The sequence below is a fragment of the Rhinoraja longicauda genome, chromosome 5 (genome assembly GCF_053455715.1).
Source record: "Rhinoraja longicauda isolate Sanriku21f chromosome 5, sRhiLon1.1, whole genome shotgun sequence".
NCBI classification, from domain to species: Eukaryota; Metazoa; Chordata; class Chondrichthyes; order Rajiformes; family Arhynchobatidae; genus Rhinoraja; species Rhinoraja longicauda.
The window spans coordinates 30529029-30553285 of NC_135957.1; the positions used below are offsets into that span (position 1 = coordinate 30529029).

At 43.9% G+C, this 24257-nt stretch overlaps 1 protein-coding gene across 1 annotated transcript in view; it reads left to right on the forward strand.

Annotated features, from left to right (window-relative positions):
- Positions 1–584: 584 nt before the first annotated feature.
- The window catches only part of LOC144593907 (uncharacterized), a 62549-nt gene continuing 38876 nt past the window's right edge, over positions 585–24257 (forward strand). Inside the window, exon 1 of the mRNA XM_078400039.1 lies at positions 585–656. Within this exon, the coding sequence (XP_078256165.1) occupies positions 585–656 (72 nt within the window). The remainder of the gene's footprint in view (positions 657–24257) is intronic.

A 24257-nucleotide genomic window follows, 5' to 3' on the forward strand; every position in this document is an offset into this window, starting at 1 on the left:
ACAGATGCACCATAGAAAGCGTACTGTCAGGTAGTATCGCAGTGTATTTTTTGGCAGGCACAGTAGTGCAGATGGTAGAGACTGTGCCTCACAGTGCCAGATACCTGGGTTTAAACCTGACCACAGGTGCTATCTGGGTGCAGTTTGCATGATCTCCCCGTGACAATGTAGGCTTCCTCCGGGTGCTCCAGTTTCCCCCTACATCAAAATTGACCGCTGTAAATTGTCCCTATTGTGTAGGTAAGTGGTAGAATCCAGGTGGAGCTGATGTTAATATGAAGAGAATTAAATTAGACTAGATTAGTGCGGGATTAATGTAAATGGGTGGTTGATGGCCAGCACTGACTCAGTTGACTTCTGTTTCCATACAGAATCTCTATATACGCGATTCCTCTCCTGCCATGCACACCTGCACAACTCAAGCCAGGATACATTCTGCATATCTGTGCGAATGCGATATGATATGAAACAATACAATACGATACAACTTTATCCCAGAGGAAAATTGGTCTGCCACCAGTCAAAAGATTCAGTTACAAGGCATTGTTATTGCCAGGTGCAATATAATAAGGGGCCGTCGTATGATGGCTGCCTCGCCAACGATGGCTGCCTCGCCAACGATGGCTGCCTCGCCTACGATGGCGGCCTCGCCAACGGTGTGTCTCGTCTTTCTCCTTCTTTGTGTTTTTAGTTTGTTGTAAAATGGATGTTTTAGTTTATCTTTACTTTTGTATTATGTGGGGGGTGGTGGGGAAACCTTTTTTATCTCTTTCCTCGACGGAGATTTGGAATTTTTCCGTGTCGTATCTCCGTCCGCGTTGTGGCCTAACATCGTGGAGCTGGCGGCCTCTTGCTGTGACCTCGGAGCTCCAACCGCGGGAGCCTGCGGACTTTAACATCGTGAGCTGGCTGTCCCTTTGTCAGGGATCGACTTTGGAGCTCCAACCGCGGGCGCCTGCGGACTTTAACAACGTGGAGCACGCGGTCCCTGGTTAGAGACCGTCTTCGGGAGCTCCAAGGCACGGGCGCTTCGACCATCCCGATCGCTGGAGCTTCGATCGCCCCGACACGGTACGGGCGGCACGGTAGCGCAGCGGAAGAGTTGCTGCTTTACAGCGAATGCAGCGCCGGAGACTCAGGTTCGATCCTGACTACGGGTGCTGCACTGTAAGGAGTTTGTACGTTCTCCCCGTGACCTGCGTGGGTTTTCTCCGAGATCTTCGGTTTCCTCCCACACTCCAAAGACGTACAGGTATGTAGGTTAATTGGCTGGGTAAATGTAAAAATTGTCCCTAGTGGGTGTAGGATAGTGTTAATGTACGGGGATCACTGGGCGGCACGGACTTGGTGGCCGAAAAGGCCTGTTTCCGTCTGTATATATATGATATGATATGACACGGGAGCTTCGATCACCCCAACACGGGAGCTGCAGGAGCTTCAATCGCTCTGACTGCGGATGGTTCGACTCCCCCGACCGCGGGAGAAAAGGAGGAAAGAAGATGAGACTTTATTGCCTTCCATCACAGTGGGGAAATGGGAGGAACCACTGTGGTGGACGTTTTTGTCAAATTTTTATGTAGTTGTTTTTTCTTGTTGCTTTTTTGGTATGACTGTATGGCAAACCAAATTCCTCGTATGTTGCAAACCATACTTGGCTAATAAATTACAATTATGATTGTGAGTATGAATAATAATGAAATTGAAGTGACCATTTATTGCACAGCACATATGTAATATTGCACATATGTGTTATTGCATAAAAATGAAATTAAATTATCGAGTGGCCAACTCCAGGATGAGGGATGTACAAAGTGGGAGGGGAGTCTGTCTACCTCACGACAGAAGTGCAAGGAATTGTACAGTTTGATCGCCACAGGGAAAAAGGATCTCCTGTGGCGTTCCATGCAGTTTCAATACGTTTACAGGAAACGTGACACCAAGCAGGACAGGCCATTCTCCATGAAAGATAATCTCTCGACCTCGTTGTAATTCCCTCCACCACTATAGTGCATCCTGGCTATAGTGTGTCCAGCGGAAAAATGTCCAGCAGTTTCTCACATAGTGATTTTAAAAGGTTTTTTTTGGACTCCCTGAAATGGCAGTGTTCTACGATTACTAATTCAAGATCCTGGCAGTCACAATGTACCCCCCAAGCTCACAACCCCTCCCATCGAGAAGGGTTCCAGGCACATGAGAGCACCACCACCTGCTGGTTCCCCTCTCGAGTCACACACCATCCTGACCTGGAAAGATATTGCTGTGCCATTGTGGTCACAGGATCCAAGTCTTGAAATTCCTTCTCCAGCAACACCATGTTTATAGTGGTGCAGCAAGCTCCCAGCCCCAAGGGCACATTTTCATGGGTCCTGCTGTCTGCTTTAGGAAGCTAGCCACCACAATATAAATGCAAGAAACTGGCAAACAGATGTTGGATATCGCTCAATGTGCAAGTTGAACCTTAGGTCTTTTTCATTAGCACAAATTCACTCTGATTTAATCATTTGTTTGTCGCTGCCAATCAAGGAAGGAAAACCTGAAAGAGAGCGAGTGAATTTGCTTTTATTTTATAAAATAAGAAATCGAGTGGAACTGTGCAAACTGTACAGTGATGATATGGAGTGGAGAAGGACAGACTTGTACTATAAATGAATGGCACGTCTAAATATTTGAGGGTATGAGCAGAGGACATGGCCAGAGTTTCATTCTGACCATTCCCAGCACCTCTCTCAGCTTTCATTCGTAGGTGTTGTGTCTGTTGGTCTCCTCACATCACTACTTTTGTACGTAAATAAATAAAGGTATAGACATCAAAAGACCATTTATTTATGAAAGGTGGTCTTCTTTGTAGGGCATCACTTTTGATCGAGGGTGACTTGCTTCTACTCTGATTCTGTGAAGAGGTGCGAGCCGTGGACTGTCACAAGTGGAGAAGGAGTTGCTTGATCAGAGGTGGTGGGTGATTAGCCTCCATCTCTTTTATTGTCAATGAATGAATCAACGATGAGTTGTAACTCAGCCTCCCAGGAGGACATATGCAAGTGTTGGACGCCATATTACAGGAAGGACATGGAGGCTTTGGGGAAGATGCAGAAGTTGGACAAGCATGGTTTGGTTTCTCTGGAGAGCAGACGTTGGGGAGAGACCTGATAGAAGTACATAAAATTGTGAGAGGCATAGATAGAGTGGATAGTCAGAGCCTTTCTCCCAGGATAGAAAGGACAAAGACTAACATGCATAGCAGAGGAAGTAGGTTAAAGCGGATGTACAAGGCAAGTTGTTTATTTTTGCAGGTAGACCCAAAATGTTGGAGTAACTCAGGCAGCATCTCGGGAGAGAAAGAATGGGTGACGTTTCGGGTCGAGACCCTTCTTCTTCAGAAACGTCACCCATTCCTTCTCTCCCGAGATGCTGCCTGTCCCGCTGAATTACGCGAGCATTTTGCGTCTACCTTCGATTTAAACCAGCATCTGCAGTTTTTATTCCTACACTGTTTATTTTGATTGATCAGCCACCTCAATGTATTCACCAGTGCACAGACACAGTCTCTCCCACTTAAAGTTCATTCTCCCAACCTTGTGATACATATCCTTTCATCAAAGTTAAGCACCAAACTCGGATAATGGCCCATCAGCGTCTCACTGGTATTGGGGAGTGGAGTGTGATGTTGGAATGGTGGGAGGGTGGGAGGGGGGGGGGGGGTGTAGTCGGGGGAGAAGGAAACACATTCCAAAAACAGTAATGGAGGGAACGAGAAGTTTAAATTAAAACAAAGAATGCTCGAGATTCTCAGCAGGTCAGACAATATTTAGAGAAGGAAAAACAGCTAATATTTAAGCCCTTCATACATCTACCTCAAAGGAACATTTTTATAGGCACTTCCCTGATGTTATCAAACTACTGAATGGACCTCTCATAAGCTAAGGGTGTGGTTCTGATTTCCCAAATAATAATAATAATAATAATATTCATTTATTGTCATTGCAACGAGTACAACGAAATTAAAAAATAGCCAATCCTGACGGTGCGTAAAAACATATATGCAATAAATGCAAAAACAAATAAATACAATTATATTAAGTACAAAAGTTTTTTAGTATTAAGTATAAAAGTACAAAACTACTTCATAATGGCCTTTGCACTTTTTACATCTGCACTTTCTCTACAGTTGACACACTGTAATGCCGTAGCATTGTATATCAGCAGTCTGTGACTTTTCTCTGTGCACTACCTGCTGTGTACGGCTTAAATGTACGCGTGTATGGTATGATTTGACTTGGCAGCATGTGAACAAAGATGTTCTCTGTTTCTTGGTACATGTGACAATAATAAACAAAGTCCAATACCAGGTGGTCCTCTTAATTTCTTCAATACTCCCGACCAAATGGAACTGAAAAAACACCTTGTTCTACATTAGTCCAGGCATAGCAAAAGGAGACAAGAAACTGTAGATACTGGAATCCTAAGCAAAATATCGTGTTGGAGGAATTTGACAGTGGTGCATCTGGTAGAGTTGCTGCCTCACAACTCCAGAGACCTGGGTTCGATCCTGACCTTGGGTGCTGTCTGTGTGGGGTTTGGACCTTCTCCCTGTGACCACATGGGTCTCCTATGGATGCTCCAGTTTCCTCCCACATCCCAAAGATGTGCGGGTTTGTAGGTTAATTGCCCTCTGTAAATTGTCTCCAGTGCGTAGGTAGTAGTGTAAGTGGGATAACATAGAACTGGCGTGTACGGGTGATTGATGGTCAGCCTGGACTCGGTGGGCCAAAGAGCCCGTTTATACGCTGCATTTCTAAACTCAATGGGTCAGATAGCATCTGAGGAAGGAATGGACATAGAAACATAGAAAATAGGTGCAGGAGTAGGCCATTCGGCCCTTTGAGCCTGCACCGCCATTCAATATGATCATGGCTGATCATCCAGCTCAGTAGCCTGTACCTGCCTTCTCTCCATACCCCCTGATCCCTTTAGCAAAAAGGGCCACATCTAACTCCCTCTTAAATATAGCCAATGAACTGGCCTCAACTACCTTCTGTGGCAGAGAATTCCACAGACTCACCACTCTCTGTGTGAAGAAATGTTTTCTCATCTCGGTCCTAAAAGACTTCCCCCTTATCCTTAAGCTGTGACCCCTGGTTCTGGACTCCCCCAACATCGGGAACAATCTTCCCGCATCTAGCCTCTCCAACCCCTTAAGAATTTTATATGTTTCTATAAGATCCCCCCTCAGTCTTCTAAATTCCAGCGAGTACAAGCCCAGTCTATCCAGTCTTTCCTCATATGAAAGTCCCGCCATTCCAGGGATCAATCTGGTGAACCTTCTCTGTACTCCCTCTAAGGCAAGAACGTCTTTCCTCAGGTTAGGAGACCAAAACTGCACACAATACTCCAGGTGCGGTCTCACCAAGGCCCTGTACAACTGCAGCAGAACCTCCCTGCTCCTAAACAGACTGTGTTTCAGATCAACACCCTTCTCATGTATGGCATGATTTACTTGGACACCACACAAAGTTTTTCACCGTATCTTGAATAAATGGGTACCTGATGGGTGGTGCTAATTCTATGAGGCACAGTGCTGTTTCGGAGCTTTATGACTGCAAAACTATGAACATTATAGCTTCTTGGTTTCATATGGTGCATCGGCAATTGAAATTCATCCTCAGATGCCTGCACTAAAAGAGCAGGTAACTCATATGCCATACTTCACTTCTGAAACTCGGTCCCATGGAGGTGAAGTACAAAGTGCAGCTGTGACTTACATATTTACCAAAGCAATTCAAGACAAATTTCTAGCCGCTGGTCTTTTCATTACAGCTCAGCAGTGAAGCCACACAACCTACAATATTTCATTGCTGTTTATTCTGAAGAGGCAATTTAGAGCTGAACCATCAGTTCACTGGCTGCTGTTTGCTATCAAGGTTGATCCCACTGGAAGCATTTGTTCTGGGGTCTGGTCTGTGCCTTTCTAAACGGGGCTGCCGTCTTTAGGATATGGGCCAGGCAGTCACTGTGACAATGAACTCGAGTGTCGATTCTCACTTTGTTAGTTTAGTTTAGTTTAGTATAGAGATACAGTGTGGAAACAGGCCCTTCGGCCCACCGAGTCCACACTGACAAGTGATCCCCGCATATTTATACCAAGCCAATGAACCTACAAACCTGTATGCCTTTGAAGTGTGGGAGGAAACCGAAGATCTTGGTGAAAACCCACGCAGGTCACGGGGTGAACGTACAAACCTTGTACAGACACCACACGTAGTTGGGTTGGAACCCGTTTCTCCGGCACTGCAATCGCTGTAGGGCAGTAACTCTACCGTTGCACCGCCATGCCGCTGCGTTGCTGGTGAAAGTTCATCACAGACTATATCGAGTCACACAAAAGCAGAGAGCCAGAACAAGAAGTGACTCCTAGGCCCACAGAGTACTGCTGCTGCTCCAGGCTGGATTTTATGAGATCCTAAACTACAGGTGGAACCTTGTACAGCCAGTAAAAATCAGAAAACCGCTGGCATATATGAAATGATGCAAGTGGCTTAGAATACAATTTCTGCCAACAGAATATACTCCTATTGGGAAATAATGCTAAAGTATCTCTACCATTTTAGCATCGACCTAATCTCTTTATTTTAAGCAGGTTATCAACTCCATTGAAGTACCAAAAAGAAAGGTAGATGAATGCACTAAACATTTTTCCCATTACTATCACCAGCAGCAATTCCTACCCTTCTGTGTTTGGTTTACAGCACTCATTCTAAACACAATCATTCAGATGATTAAATGCAAGGTGGTTTACAGACTATGCTTCAGTGACATGGAGTTTATGTACTGAATGCGCCTGACCTCTTTACAGATGTGGGGGCAAGGTTACAAGCATTTGTTCAAACAGAGCTGTACAAGCAGAACATCATTAATGCAACAGTAATTTAACAAAAATGGCAAAAACGTTGCAACTATGTTTTGTTGAAAAACTACGTGATTTGAAGTAGTTCCGATAGCCAAGTACACAACGCAGTGTTGAGTGTGGAATTCAATGTAGGCCTCCATTCACCGTGTCATTGTCAGTTCAGTTCCGTTTAGTTTATTGTCATGTGTACCGAGGTACAGTGAAAAGCTTTGGCGGCGTGCTATCCTGTTTGCTGCTGATACGAAAGGAATTGATAGTGTGACCTGTAAAGAGGATGCAGAGAGGATTCACGGAATTATAGGCAGGCTACGTGAATGGGAAAGGAAGAGATGGAATATAAGGTGGAAAATGTGAGTTCATTCAATTTGGGAGAAGAAAATAGAAAGTCAGCATTTTTTTTAAACTGGTGAAAGATTGAAAGGTGTTGATGTTCAAAGGTGGCGTTATACATGGATCTCTGAAAATTAATGCAATTAATGCATGCATTAATGCATCATCCATTAGGAAGACAAATGGCATGTTATTCTCCATTACAAGAGCGTTCAGGAATATGAGCAGATGTGTATTGCTCCATTGAAATTTAGTTTAGTTTGGAGATACGGCATGAAAACAGGCCTTTTTTCCCACTGAGTCCATGCTGTCCATCGATCACCGATTCAGACTAATTCAATGTTATCCCACTATTGCATTCACTCCTTGCACGTCAGGGGCAATTTGCAGTGGCCAATTAACCTACAAATCGCACATCTTTGGGATGTGGGAGGAAACCGGAGCACCAGGAGAAAGCCCATGCAGGGAGAACATGCAAACTCCACAGACAACAATACCCAAGGTCGGGATCGAATCTGGGTCTCTGGTGCCAGAAGGCAACAGCATTATCAGCTGCCGCACTGTGCCACCCCTGATTTGATCCCCGGTGAGACCACATCTGATATATGATGCACTTATCTGGTCTACCTACCTACACACAAAACAATATTTTCCACTATACCTCGTGACAATAATAAAACAATACCAATACAATAGAAAGCACAGTGAAAATTCACCTGATTGACTCCTGTGTTGGAAAATACACTGAACAAGGAGAGATTAAACATTCTACGGCTATACTCTCTAGAGCCTAATAAAATGTGAGATGATCTCATTAAATCTATAAAATTCAAAAGGAGCTTTCCAGCAAGGTTTACACCAGGTTTCTCCTGGCAGTAGTATCTAGAACCAGGACTCCCAGTCTTAAAATAAGAGCTCAGCTATTCAGGACTGATCTGAGAAGAAAGTTGTTCACCCAGAGGGTAGTGAAACGTTTGAATTCGCGACCAAGATCCTTATGGATGCTCAGACACCGAATATGTGCAGGACAGGAGTCAATACATTTTGTTTCTAGAAATTAATGGCAACAAAGGATATGGAGTTGCTCAGGGAAAGTGGTGCTGAGGTAAAGGATTAATCATCATACTGGATGGCAGAGCAGGCCCAGTGACGTACTACTGCATCTATTTCTTATGTTCTTCCATGCACTTTCTGCTGTGTGCCGAACCTGCTGCTTCAAGAGTAATATCAGGTTCAGCAGCCCAGATGGGAGAAATGACCCTGATCCAGTATATGCCTCCTGTTAAAGTGGTGTGCAGAACATTAGGTGAGATGAGAACTAGGCTGGGCCATGATCAGATTTCAACAGCCAGATAACTGAACGGCACAGTGGCGCAGCAATAGAATTGTAGGAAGGAACTGCAGTTGCTGGTTTAAACCGAAGATAGACACAAAATGTTGGAGTAACTCAGTGGGACAGGCAACAGCTGCTGCCTTACTGCACCAGGGACCCGGGTTCAATCCTGACTCTGGGTGCTGCCTGTACGGAGTTTGTACATTCTCCCTGTGTCCGCATCGGTTTCCTCTGATATTCCAAAGACATACAGGTTTGTACGTGAAGTGGCTTCAGTAAAATGTCTCTAGTGTGCAGGATAGAACTAGTGTATGGGTGATCGTTGGTCGGCGCGGATTTAGTGGGCTGAAGAACCTGGTTCCACGCTGTATCTTGAAACCAAAGTAAACTAAAAGTCTTGGCTGAATTCCCTGAGTTAGTGGCTAGGTAGGGCTACAGTCAATCATGCCACTACCATCTTCATGTGATCACTACTAACCCACTGAGCACAGGGTAAAACAAAGGAAAGGGATAGATGACGATTCTGCTGAGGAGATTGTTATTCACAATCCAATGTTGATGATAAGGGCAAAGCAGTAGACATATTTTCATGGATAAGATTGAGATAAGTGGAATAGGTCTAATTGGAACACCTAGAGAGCACCATGAAAACAGGAAGATTACTTAGGCAGCAAGGAAATAAGAAATGATTCCAAGGTTATTGATGGCAGTGACCATCCAGCAGATGCTGTGGGTGGGATTGTGTATCTCTCATTTCACTACACATTTATGTGTATGTGACAAATAAACGACTATTGACTATTGACTATTGACTCTCTTGTGCCAAAGAGCCAAACCAAAGAGCTGCAGTTTGGACATTTTCCAATTCCTGGTAGAAATATTTATAAGTAGTGATACGAACCTTCTGTACCCTATGCCTGAGCCTCATCCTGTGTTTTCCATCCATATTGCCATTCATGGGCTTATGTTGTCCTAAAGCAGTTTAGAGGCAACAAAATACTTATTGTTTTAAATATTTATCAGGATCTGGGTGTTGCTAGCAAGAGCAACATCTATTGTCCGTCGTAATAACCACTGCCTGGTAGCCAAGGCTATTGGTGGCTCTGGGTTCACATACAGGCCAAGTGAGCACGGATGAAAGATTTCCTTTCCTTTAGTTTTTAGTTGTATTTTTAGAGATACAATGTAGAAACAGGCCCTTTGGCCCACCAAGTCCGCACCAACCAGCAATCCCCACACATTAACACTACCCTACACACAATGGGGACAATTTTACATTCATACCAAGCCAATTAACCTACAAATCTGTACTTCTTTGGAGCGTGTGCGGAAACCAAAGATCTCGGAGAAAACACATGCAGGTCATGGGGAGAACGTACAAGCTCCGTAAAGACAGCACCCATAGTCAGGAACCCGGGTCTCCAGTGCTGTAAGGCAGTAGCTCTATCGTTACGCCACTGTGTTATCCTATAATTTTCTCTTGAGATTGAATTAGATGGGTTTTTATAATAAATAGTATTTTTTGTGTGAACATCCTTACTAGAGACCAGTTTGCATTTTTAATTCCAGATTATTAATTGGGTCTCTAGACGAGTAACCTAACCAGCACTGACCGGGCCATTCACTGTTGTGATAAAGAAAGCAGCAAATGCTTTAACTCAACCATCAAGCTACAAAAGCATTAGACACCCAAAAGGGTCCCGACCCAAAACATCATCCATCCTTTTTCTCCAGGGATGCTGCCTGACCCGCTGAGTTACTCCAGCACTTTGTGTCTATCTTCGATATAAACCAACATCAACAGTTCCTTTCTACATCAGGTACTATAGGGATTCGGATGCAGGTAAATTAATACCAGCCTTCAATGAAATGAAAGAATTGTCTCCTCAGCGTGGTCACCACTCCAGAGATGGAAATTATATGCTGTGGAATATGAGAAATTGAGAAATTAATTGAAAGGGGTCAGTCATGATTCCTTGATCCCACTTGCTTTTTATGCACTGACTTCTAGTACCTCAGGGCAGCCTAGTGCTTTTGCAGTAGGTACTTGTAGAATCTGTTTCAGATACTAATGCCAGCCACAATAGCGAGGGCAATCCAACACAAAGTTTGCTGGCTCACTTGTAAAGAATACCACTTACCTCAGACATTAAAAATAATAATTTAGAGTATATCGGCATCTTAAGGAAAATCATGGCAGCAGATTTGGCGTGATGGGGTTGGAAGCTCTTTTCTTAAACGTTCTTGAGAGTGTAGAAAGAAGAAATTGCTGGAAAGATTAGGCACAAAATCCATAACCTCACTGCCTGCTTTTACACATATGTGCAATTAAAATGTTGAAGAATGTCAGCAATTCATTTCAGCATGGCGCCTGCCAATCCTCTCCAGTCTAAGGACAGCTCTCCAATGAAACTGCTTGTGGAGCCAGCAATGGAAGTACTCTTCACCCACATAGACCAGGAAGGTTCATAAATTTTACCAGCAGTTGCCAAAGAATTAGCTGTCAGGAAAGTGGGATGACTGCATTCTGTTTCAATATCCCAGGCCAAGAGAATTCCCGCTCTCGACTGTTCCCCGTTGACTGGTGTCGGATGTCTAAGCTCCCTTATTTTCATTAACACCAGTAGAGCTGCAAACAGCCTGGCATTATTGTAAGGTTATGCACTTTGGTAGGAAGAAAAATCGAATATCGTTTAAACGTGGGGTGTAAATTATTGATGTACGGAACAAACTGGGCATCTCACCACAGGAAACACAGAAGGGTAACATGCAGGCAGTGCAAGGCTGCCTTTACCCCATCCCACCATGATCCCAGACTTCCCTTATCTGCAGACTGCTGCAGAGTCAGCAGTCCAAGATGGCGCCCAACCCAGTGCTAGTCACAGAAGTGGATCTGCAATCACGCATTCCAATTGCTCCACTCTTGTAAATCTCTCCACCTACAGCAACATTTCTTACATTAACAATGATCGCTGAACGTTATTCATGTTATTCCCTTTATCATGTATCTGTACACTGTGAATGTCCCAATGTAATCATGTATTGTCCTTCTGCCGATTGATTAGCACGCAACAAAAGCTTTGCACTGTACCTCGATGCACGTGACAATAAACTAAATTCAGACTCAAATTGAAATTCATGGTGTCTGAGTGCTGTCACTTTATTATTGCAAATGAAGCTTCAATCTTCACTGCCCGTCTGCATGGATGGCTCCCAGTGGTCCCCAGGAAGAATAGATCCTAGGGCGAGGTTTCAAAGCTTCAATGGCAATTGTATCACTTGATTAATTGTGAACCTTTTGAAGATCTCCATGAAATTGCCAAGATTCCTTCTGCAGACTACACATTGATCACTAAACAGAATATTGGAATTCATTTTCACACCACCACGTGCACACAGTCAAAGCCTTCCTTCACGAGAGTAACGGCCAAAAACGAAGTGTTAACTCGTACTTCATTTTGCGTGCACTTTGAATCTCTTTACTGCCGCTTCCCCACCCCCAACCAACTGAGGAAGAGGCACTCCCAGCAGGCACGATGACGTCTCACAGAAAATAAGAAACAACAGGTACACTCTCAAGGTCTTTCTAGTAATACCATTGCCAAAGGATGAGACTTTGGCATTGTCACTTGGTGATTTACGAGGAGAGATACTAATAATGATGCCAAAATAATGGAAGAAATCAGAAGGATTTATTAACAATTCACAATTAACCTACATCCATTATAGTGCACCTGCCTTCCAAAGGAACCCTGCTGATTGTTTGAAAACCAACCAAACTTCTCTCTTTAACTAATCACTTAAAGCACTTATAAGATTCTTTACTGATGCTTTTAGTGGAGTGGGTGCTTCACGGGAGCTCCCAGAGTGAAATGAAGTACAGCTAGCAGCAGTTAATTAATCAATTTATACAGTCAGGCATTTCTAGTAATAATATACTTCATTTTGATTATTTTTTTTAAGGTAGTCAACACATTCATAGTTTCTCCTTGCAAAGAATTAAACAGACATAAATTGCAGAGATAACAGAAAGTCGGGACATGGTGTTGCTGAACCCACTTTGTTAAATCTAAATTAACGCTGTGAAAGGGTTAAGAGACCAACCGTAAACACTTAATATTTTTTAAAAAGGCAGATGGCAACATTTTGTCATTTGAATAAATATGATTCGAGGCATCGTGCTGGGACATTCTGGAGTACGTCTGCCTCTCAACCAGATGGCCGTGGGATCAAATCCCAGAGTACCCCTAAGCTCATCTGCCGCAATGGGGAAAGCTTACTTTTAGTTCTTGCCTGGGTGTTGGATGGTGTAAGTCACAGTGGACTAACATCAGCCTCAGCAAGGGACAACAAATGCATTATATCCACACTTGTAGTTGATGGGGGAAATGGTGGTGTAGGCGATACTTGTTGCAATCATAAAGGAGCTTGTTCTCTTGATTATACTCTTGTGTTGCTTTAGTTTAGTTGAGAGATACAGCACGGAAACAGACTCTTCAGCCCACCATGTCCACACCGACCAGCGATCTTCACAAATTAATACACACTAGGGACAATTATTTACATTTATATCAAGCCAATTAATTTACAAACCTGTCTTTGGCTAATGGGTGGAAACCAAAGATCTCGGAGAAAACCCACACAGGCCACAGGGCGAATGTACAAACTCTGTACAGACAGCACCCCTAGTCGGGATCGAACCCGGGCCTCTGGCACTGTAAGAGCTGTAAGATTTGAGAAGTTTTCCCATATTTTGAAAGCAACACCAAACCAAAGAGCTGCAGTTTGGACATTTTAAACGGGAGACTGGGGCTGATAGCGGAGAAAGGCTGCGGTCAGTTTACCAAGGGATGTCACAAACTGTGGGTCCTAAAATGGCCGCAGGACCACGTGACCAGCCACAAGAGCAAAAACCTTACAGCCCAATCTCTAGGTTTCTGCAAAGCCACGGCCAGAACAATGGATGGGTATTGGCCATGCAGAAACCTGCGAAACCAGGTCGAAGTCCAGACACTGGGGTGCTGACATCAGCATACTCACAATGCCCCAAGCCGACCTACACAGTTAATCTCGTTAAGGGGGCACAATAGCCTATAGAAACCTACCTGGTAGGTGATGGGAAACCAGTTAAACCCATCACCTCGCAACGAAATACCAATTAACACCGTCTGGCCATCCCCGGTACCCCCGGACATAAGCGCAGATCAGAGAGAAAACTCATACATATCTTTTAAACAAAGAGATCCCAAGATCTGGCGGGAGATAGGACGGGTCAGAATAGTATAACTGGCCACGACTTTTGGGTTTTAAACTCAAGTCAAACGGATGCAGGAGGAAGAAAAGACAGGCAAGAAGAAGCGAAGTGCAAGAGAGAGGAACCGGCACGCAACTCGAGAAGAAATACTGCAAGAAAACCTGCAAGGAACGCAAGAAACGGAAGGAAGAAACTCAGGGGACAAGCACGACCCTCACGGAAAGCAGCGGAGAAGCAGCACGAACAGCCAGTAACCCCAGTAATAGCCCCATGGTGAGCATGTACCCCGATCCTGCATATCCTGGACATAGTTTAGTGTAGAGGGGAGGGTGGTTTGAATAAACGTGGGTGTGTAAAGGAATATGTGTTGGTCAATTTTGCGATATGTCGTACGTTCCCCATCTTACAGTCGTGTATATGTCTCGTAGAACTGTGCGTTTTAGAATTCATAGTCAAAAGTATTCATGTAATTCGGTATGTGTCTTATAGATATGTCTTATAGAACTGTATAAATATTCATGGACAATAGTCCCAAGCGCTCAATAAAAGCCTTTTCCATTTAAACCCTGGTCTTCAAATCTGGTATGGTTGAATTTTTCTGCACTATGAACGCTCCTGCATCTAAGTCCAGTGTCTAGAACCGTAGGGGGTGAGTGGGTCGAACCACTCATGGGGAACCAGTGTGCGCGGCCTGGTCAAGGGATCAGAGCAAGGCACGGGGACCTTAGGTCGGGCGAAAGCTCGGCGCAGAAACCCCTTACAGCGCTGTAAGGCAGCAACTCTACTGCTGTGCAACCGTGCAGTCATCCAGAACGTTTGAGATACATTGTCCCCCTATGCTGCAGTATCTACTATTATACAGATCTCAACGTTTAATATTAATATCTACATCGCTGTCTCCCTGCTGCCATTGACCATAAGCCTGTTATATATTTAAAACATTATAATAATAATTGATGAATGTAATACTCATCCTTCAGGTGCAAACTATTATTTTAAATGCTTTGCATTATTTAGTTCTCTTCTGCCAGAGTGAATTGAAGAAACCATATATAAGGAGCTGAAAACTATAAATTTCACAACAGCTCATAATAAAAATGAATTCCAGATCAATAAAAAAGTTGTGCCTTATACTGAATTAGCTAAAGTGACTACCTAAAGTAATTACTTTGAATATTATTGCAAATGTAATGGAAATATTAATATTTATTAGAATCTCCCCATGACATTCTTTGTCTTAAGTCAGATGATTGGAATCGTCTTTGATACCTGCCAATGGTGATGTAACCTCCAGTCATCTCCAGTTGATGAGAAGGACTGAGCAAGCAAAAATGGAAATAGAAATCAAATGCCACATGCAACACACATAAGCCACACAGAGTTGTCTTTCAAGAGTCATACAATGTGGAAACAGCCCTTTGGCCCAACTTGCCCACACCAACTAACATACCCCATCTACACTGGTCCCACCTGCCTGCATTTGGCCCATATCCCTCTAAACCTGTCTGATCCATGTACCTGTCTAAATGTTTCTTAAACATTGCAATAGTATCTGCGTCAACTACCTCCTCCAGCAACTTGTTCCATACACCCACCACCGTTTGTGTGAAAAAGGTTACCCCTCAGATTCCTTTAAAAAATCTTTTCCCCTTGACCATAAACCTATGTCCCCAGGTTCTCAATTCCCCTACTCTGGGCAAGATACTCTGTCTGTCTACCCAATCTATTCCTCTCATGATTATGCACACCTCTGTAAGATCAACATAAGATTTATCATCAAACATAGATTGTAGAATGGAATCATAGAATGGGAACGCCACAGAAGGCGGCTACTGTAACAGAGCCTGTGAGAATAACACAGCTGTCCTCTCTCTCTCCAGATCTCTGCAATTATTTTCTTTCCAACATCGACTAAATCTGCAAACTATTATTCCATCTGCCCCACCATCCCATCAGGCAACATATTTGGGATGCTAACCACCTGGTGCATTAAAAGGCCAGTTATATGCTACTTGTAGTTGTTTTGACTAGCTCCTCACATTTGTATCCTCAGCTTCCCAACATTTCTTCTTACAGGAACAATTTCTCTCCATCACTCCATTGTTTTGAATGCTTCCATCACATCTCCTCTCAAGCTTCTCCAAAACACACCATGCTACGCTTCTGCTTTAAAGTCCATCTGACATAAGTTCACCTATTCCACTGGCCTGTCCATGTCCATGTGAAGTCTGTCAATATCCATTTTGCTTTTCATTATGCTAACAAGAACTGTTGGTGGCATGAAATCCAACTTTTAAAATCAGAGGATGAAATTCTACTATACTCAACCATATGGACTGGAATTAGATTTGCAAACCTTAAGAAAACAGGAATATATATAAGCCAGATTTTAAGCAGAAGAAGAGAATAACGTGTCTGATATCGCCTGTGAAAGTAATACTGTATCAGAAAACCAATTCACCAAAAATAACTAACAAAGTTATTATTGACATTGAAGAATGATAAACACATAATGCCAGATTGCCTGCAGGAGGTATATGACAACATTGGTGATTATAGAATCACAGAAAACCCGCAACGAGGAAAAAGGCTATTCGACCTGAAAGGCCATTGCCAGCTCCATGTAAGAGAAGCCCAGCTTGTCCATCGTTCTCCCATAGTCCACCTTCATCCCAGGAAACTGGTCCTTCCTCAATTGACTATCTTAACCTTAAATTGATCCACAACCCTTTACATAACAATTCCAAATCTTATTATACTATGATTGCTCTTCCCTGTATTTTCCCCATTGATACTTTGCTCCATCGGGCATGCCTCATTTTCAGAACAAAGTCAGGCAATACCTCTCTCCTTGCAGAGCAAGTAGCACACTGGTCAAGAAAGATTTCCTGAACATATTAAAATTTCTCCTCCTCTGAGTCTCTTATTTTATTACTATCGCAGTCCACATGAGGATAGTTTGAGTTAGCTATGATCAATACTCCTTTTCCTTTGCACACTCCGTAACTTCCCTGTAAATTTGTTTTGCTATTATCTTCCCTCTGTTTGGCAGCATCCCAGTTGCCACCCATGGTTTCCTAATGCCAGTTAAATACATTCTGCCCTTGACTGCTCCAGCACCTCTCCCTCCTGCACTCCAAAGTTCTGAATCAGTTCTGGCACCCTCCATCACACACCACAGCTACTCACACACCCGACCAACAGCCTTGCCATCATTGCTGAGTGTCCGACATCCAAGGATCCAAAACATTTCTGCTATTCTACCCACCTTCCCCCCCTCTCTCCGCAAATTTTAAAAATGTTTCATTTCTACCTTTTCTCAGTCCTACTGAAACATTAACTTGGTTTCTGCCTTTGCTAATGTTGTCCAGCCTGCTGAGTATTTCCAGCATTACCTGCTTATATTTGACTGTGACCAATCCCTCTTATCAGTTTTTAGCAGGTCTTTGTTATTCTCAGAACATCATCGTTATGGTTTGGGTTAGCTGAATCTGCAATACTCTTATTTTTGCTTCATGCATTTAGATACATGATCTTAAACCTACTTTAGATCTATTTTAGACCTACTTACACTCTTTTTTAATATGGTCCTATGTAAGACAATACAATTTTCTGCTCTGGTTTTACCGATCCTTTTTTTTCATTGCGACATCCTGGTGCCTTTCACTGCCCAATAGGTTTTAAGCAATACCCTCACCACCCCCAAACCATCACTCCTCCAACCAACCTGAACAAACCTTCCAGTAAGAATGTTGATCCTTACTATGTTGAGGTGCAACCCATGCAGACTGTATAGGTCCCACTTCCCCAGAACTGTATCATTCCCACCTGCCCTATTTCTCCAGCTACACGTTAATCCACTTTATCCTCCTGAATATTTCTATGATTCAGTCTGAAGAAGGGTTTCGATCCAAAACGTCACCTATTCCTTTTCTCCAGAGATGCTGCCTGACCCGTTGAATTACTCCAGCTTTTTGTGTGTATCTTCTACAAATGGAAATTGTTGCTGGTCCTATTGTTAATTAAAAATGCAAGACTGATAGATTTCTGTTAACTAAGGCCAGTCATATGGAATTAGGTTACAGATAAACCATGATCTCATTAAATGGTGGACAGATGCAAGGCACTAAATAGCCCCTGCGCTAAAAGGGTGCTTACATGATTGAGGATATTTCTCTGAAGAAAGCGGAGAATTACATGCTTTCCACTTTTGTGTTTAAACTTCAAAATAAAGCAAGCCTTGAAATTTTTCATTGTATTATGGTGAATGCCTCTCAAAAAACAAACAGATTGTTGCATCCCACCTTTATACTATCCCATTCACAATTAGTGGTAGCTTTTGACTTGCCTGACTTTTTTCTCCCTGACTTATGCTCCCTGACTCTCAATCTGATGAAGGGTCTCGACCCGAAACATCACCTATTCCTTTTTTCCATAGATGCTGCCTGACCCGCTGAGTTGCTCCAGCATTTTGTGTCTATCTTCAGTAGCTTTTGACTTGATTGAAAAAGAGTGATAGTGTATCAGTAACCCATTTTGCATCTCTGCTGATTTTCATTTCCAGTGACGTCAATGCAAATGAACAAATGCAAGATGTGTGAAAAGCGCAGCTATCACTCTTTGTGCACCACCTCTCAAAGTCAAGATCGAACTCTGAGTATTTTGGTTCCTATGGCTGTGATTATTTTATCTCCTGTGTGCAACTCTGCATCTGTGTACACTCTCACATCCTCAAAAAAAGCTGTCTAAGTCGACTGCTGTAACGTCAAAGAAACTTCAAAGATGAGACTTCAAACGAGAACTGGGTAAGAATCAGAGAACGCACTGAAAAAAATATCAAAATAATCTTGGTGGAACATTTTCAAAAATCAAGCCCTAAAGCTCTTTCCTTCGATCACAGCTGCAAATTGCCATTTGCGCAGGGCTGCAGCTGGTTTGCATTAAACATGCCAGTCCTTTCCTCTTTATTCAGTTCAGAATAAGATCTCTAACGCTCCTAGTGCCCATTTGAAACCAGCTGTGATCAATAGGCCCTGTTTCACATGGACCAAGGGCATCCATGCAGCAGGTGCCTTAAGGTGGCTGATGCCCCTCTCACATTACACAGCTGTTTCTGATAACTAGGATCGCCTCATATCTTTGGCTCACATGATAGTGGAATCTGCTTTTTCTACACCTTTTTTTTCCACACAAAGGGTGATGGGTGTATGGAACAAGCTGCCAGAGGAGGTAGTTGAGGCTGGGACTATCCCAACATTTAAGAAACAGTCAGACAGGTACATGGATAGGACAAGTTTGGAGGGATATGGACCAAACGCAGGCAGGTGGGACTAGTGTAGCTGGGACATGGTGGCCGGTGTGGGCAAGTTGGGCTGAAGGGCCTGTTTCCACACTGTATCACTCTACGACTCTCTATGACTCTACAAAATCGAGCACACTCCAGCCCACTTTCAATAAAGTAGAAACAGTTATACGACAATATCTTTTAATTTTGGTTGTTGGACTTTCTCTCTGACCCGTAAAGGACAGGAATATTTTTATTTTATTTATGACGGCACATAAGATATCACTGGCGAGGTCAGCATTCATTGTCCATCTCTAGTTGGCCTCAATGTTATGGTGAACACCCCAAGTGAGCCACTTCCTAAAAGTAATTCTGCAGCAGTGTTCGGTGGGGACGTGTAGGATTTCAAGGTTTTGTACCCAGCAACAATGACAGAACAATAGTGAATTTCAAAGCAAGGATGGTGATTGCTGAAATTACACAGACTCACTATACAAGCAGAGACCTAACAATGTTAGCCCTATAATAGGGGACTATAACTAATGCATTTACCAATGCACTACTCAATCACAAATAATGCCTAACCCTGGAATGCTAACTCATTATTAAACTTTGCACCTTCCACAGTCTGAACAGGAGCTAGAGCATTAAACAACAAATACATTTCTGGAGTTTATCTCCTCAAACAGTACCTTCCCTACCCACAACCTCTACCAGCTAGAGCGACAAGGACCAGAAAAGCCAGGAAACACAATCCCCTGAGAGTTACCCTTTAAGCCACACGCCATCCTGACTTGGAAATATATCATTGTTCCTTCACCGTCACTGGGTCAACATGGGACTGGGTGGGTCACTGGGTCACTATTTGCGTGCTAGCCACAGAAGCAGATCTACAATCACATATCACAATCACTCCACACTTTTAAATCTCTAGTCCCACAGCAACATTCCTTACTTTAAAGACGATACTGGCTTTACCTTACACTAAATGCAATTACCTTACCCTGTATCTGTACACTGCGAATGGCTCGATTGTAATCATGCTGGCTGGTTAGCACGCAACCGTACCTATTTCACGTGACAATAAACTAAACTCAACTATACTAAAGTAAAATTCTGGAATTCTTTCCATGGCAGCATTGCTGACATGCCCTTTCCTCAAGGACTGCAGCGCATCCAGAGCACAACTCAATAACATGTTGGCTCAGCCTGTCAAGCCTATATCCCTTGAATGAATTAAAAAGTCCTCCTCACATACCATTGCCTTTTGATTGCATGCAGGGTGTCTTCTTGACATAACAATAAAAAAAATGTAGAATCACAGCTATTTTATTTTGCGTTTACAGAGGCTGCATTGCTGAAGCTAAGGACAAACGCATATCTTATTGTCTTATTTATTTGGTGTCCGGTGCCGAATTCTGAGGCTCTTTATGATGATTGCTATTGTTAGTGAAGCTTGCACATCAGTACATTTGTGTTTCAGTCTATTTCAGTGCGAGATTTCAAAGCAGATCTCAAATTGGTTCAATGGTTCTTAATTTCCTGCGTTTCTTACCACTTTACACTACTCCCGCGGAGAGGTAATAATGATCTGGTTCAACTTCATCCCTAATTCAGTGTAGCTGATGACTCGTGGAAGCAAGAACAGGCTATCGCCCACAGAGAAAAGATGCACCTGTTTACACTCACAGACCGTAGCGTTCATCTAACTGGCTGCTCTGACAACCCACTGTTTCAGAGAATTAGATTTTTTGTGACCAAATGCTATACGACATGTGTGACAAGTTGAAGAGAGGATTTGGAGACTAAATTACACCATCCCAGTGCCAGCGGTAATTGCTGCCTTCACACAATTTGATGCCCGTTCTTTTCAGACTCCACCGCGGCAGCTGCAAGCATCAGTCACTTATGTTTCAAGTGTTTTCTGCTCTTAGCTCCGGAGAACACGATGTTGCACCAGCTTCTCGATGTTCCCGGAGGAGCAACAGAATACCCGAGAGATAACAGCATATAATCCTCCAACATTTTCGCCACCTCCAACGGGATCCCACTACTGGCCACATCTTCCCATCTCCACCCCTTTCTGCTTTCCGCAGATACCGTTCCCTCCACAACTCCCTGGTCCACTCGTCCCTTCCCACCCAAACCACCCCCTCCCCAGGTACCTTCCCCTGCAACCGCAGGAGATGCAGCACCTGTCCCTTTGCCTCCCCCCTCAACTCCATCCAAGGACCCCGACAGTCTTTCCATGTGAGGCAGAGGTTCACTTGCACCTCCTCCAACCTCATCTACTGTATCCGCTGTTCCAGGTGACAACTCCTGTACATTGGCGAGACCAAGTGCAGGTTTGGCGATCATTTCGCTGAACACCTCCGCTCAGTCCGCCTAAACCTACCTGATCTTTCGGTTGCTCAGCACTTTAACTCCCCCTCCCATTCCCAATCTGACCTTTCTGTCCTGGGCCTTCTCCATTGTCAGAGTGAGGCCCAGCACAAATTGGAGAAACAGCACCTCATATTTCGCTTGGGCAGCTTACACCCCAGCGGTATGATCATTGACTTCTGTAACTTCAAATAGCCCTTGCTTTCCCTCTCTCTCCATCCCCTCCCCCTTGCCAGTTCTCCCTCTAGTTTTCCTATCTCTGACTACATTCTATCTCTGTCCCACCCACTCCCCTGACATCAGTCTGAAGAAGGGTCACGACCCGAAACATCACCCATTCCTTCTCTCCAGAAATGCTGCCTGTGCCGCTGAGTTACTCCAGCATTTTGTGTCCACTTTCGATTTAAACCAGCATCTACAGTTCTTTCCTACACACTAGAGAGATATTCCTTCCCACTGCTAAGTTTACAGTCTTGGGTTCCACCTTCTGTGCCAAGCCAAGCCATCTGTGCACCCACTGAACTAAAAGCTCAGGAACTGCTGGGAATTGCAAATGTTCAGGTAATAAATGATGCCAGGAATACCCTTAAGGCAGTATGAGTGCCAACAACCCCAACAGCACCCATAAAACACACTTATCCCTCATGCAATAAAAAGGAACTTCAGACATGGTTCATACATATTTATCCCTGCTAGTTTTGGGACTGGAAACTCACTTATTGCATAATTGAATGAATGGTGATTACAACATTTAAATCATTTTAGACACAATAAGCTGGAGTAACATCAGTGGGTCAGGCTGGAGAAAAGGAAAAGGTGACATTTCAAGTCCAGACCGTTCTTCATTTTCCTTTCCCCCTCATTAACAGTTTTGCTATTTCCCTAAGGCGATGCAGAGTATGAACTGAAGGTATCAGTCATATTTCTAAAATTCACATCTGAGACAGACATAATGGTGCTCACTTTACCAAAGGGACACAAACAAATCAATGCTTGGCCATTTCATAAGACACAATTCCATGCGGAATAAGAGGTGCTGTTCTTCCAGTTTGCGTGTGGCCCCACTCTGTCAATGGAGAAAGCCCAGGACAGAAAGATCAGTATATGAATGGGAAAAGTAGTTAAAATAGTTGGAAACTGGGAAGTACAGCCGGCCTTGGTGGAGCAAGAGCAAGTGTTTGGCAAAATGATTGCTGGGTCGACGCTTGGTCTCGCCAATGTACAGGAGGCCACATTGATAACACCAGATGCAGTAGATGAGGCTAGAGGAGGTGCATGTGAACCGCTGACAGTCTCACCTGGCTGGTGTCCCTGGATGGAGTTGAGGGAGGAGGTACTGGGACAGGTGTAACATCTTCTGTGAATGCAGGGTAAGGTTAAGTACCTGGGGAGGGAGCAGTTTGGGTGGGAATGGATGATTGAACTACGGTGGGCGGCAGGGTAGTGCAGTGGTCGAGTTGTTGCTTTACAGCGCTTGCAGCGCCAGCGAGCCAGGTTCGATGCCAACTACGGATGCTGTCTGTATGGAGTTTGTACGTTCTCACCGTGACTGCGTGGCATTTCTCCAAGATCGGTTTCCTTCCATACTCCAAAAACATACAGGTTTGTAGGTTAAGTAGCTTGATATAAGTGTAAATTGTCCCTAGTGTGTGCAGGATAGTGTTAATGTACGGGGATCGCTGGTCGGCGCGAACTCAGTTGGCCGAATGGCCTGTTTCCGCGCTGTATTTCTAAACCAAGGAGTTGCAATGGGAGCAGTCTCTTTCCCTCCTGGGACTCCTCCATTGCCAAAGTGAAGCCAAATGCAAACTTGAGGAGCAGCGCCTCATATTCCACTTGGGTAGCTTCCAACCCCATGGTATGAATATTGAATTCTCCAATTTTAGGTAACCAACCCCTCTCCCCATTCTCCCTCCCCCCCCTTCCACCCCTCCACCCCACCCCCTCTCTCCCCTGTACCCCACCCAGATGTACCTATATCTCCTCTTCCACCTACATTCCTTCTTCAAGCTTCATAATTCACAACTCTTCAGTCCTTTTGTCCTACACCTTCTGTCGATTCATCTCTGGCCTTTGTCCAACCATCTGCCTATAAAAACACCCACCACACCATCCACCTGTTATTTGCTAGGCTTTATCCAGCCCCTCCTCGCCTCCAGCTTTCTTCACCCTCCCACCCCCACGCACACACACACACACACACACACACACACACACACACACACACACACACACACACATACACACACACACACACACACACACACACACACACACACACACATACACATACACACACACACACACACACACATACACATACACACACACACACACACACACACACAGATCCACACACACACACACACACACACACACACACACACACACACACACACATACACATACACATACACATACACACACACACACACACACAGACCCACACACACACACACACACACACACACACACACACACACACACACACACACACACACACAAGAATAAGGGTCCTGACCCGAAACATCGCTTGTTTCCTCAAGACTTTCAATCAGGGCTAATTGTCTAATGAACATATCTATATTCATATAGTACCTATAAAATAGTATTTTATCCAAAGTTGTTCCACAGCAGCACAATCAGTAAAATTTGACCCAAAAATGGGATATTAAAAAAGAAGAGCAAAAGCTTGATAGAAGAGATAAATAAATATAAAGGAACATCTGAAAACAAGGAACTAAAATGGTTACAAGGCAAAGAGCTGTAG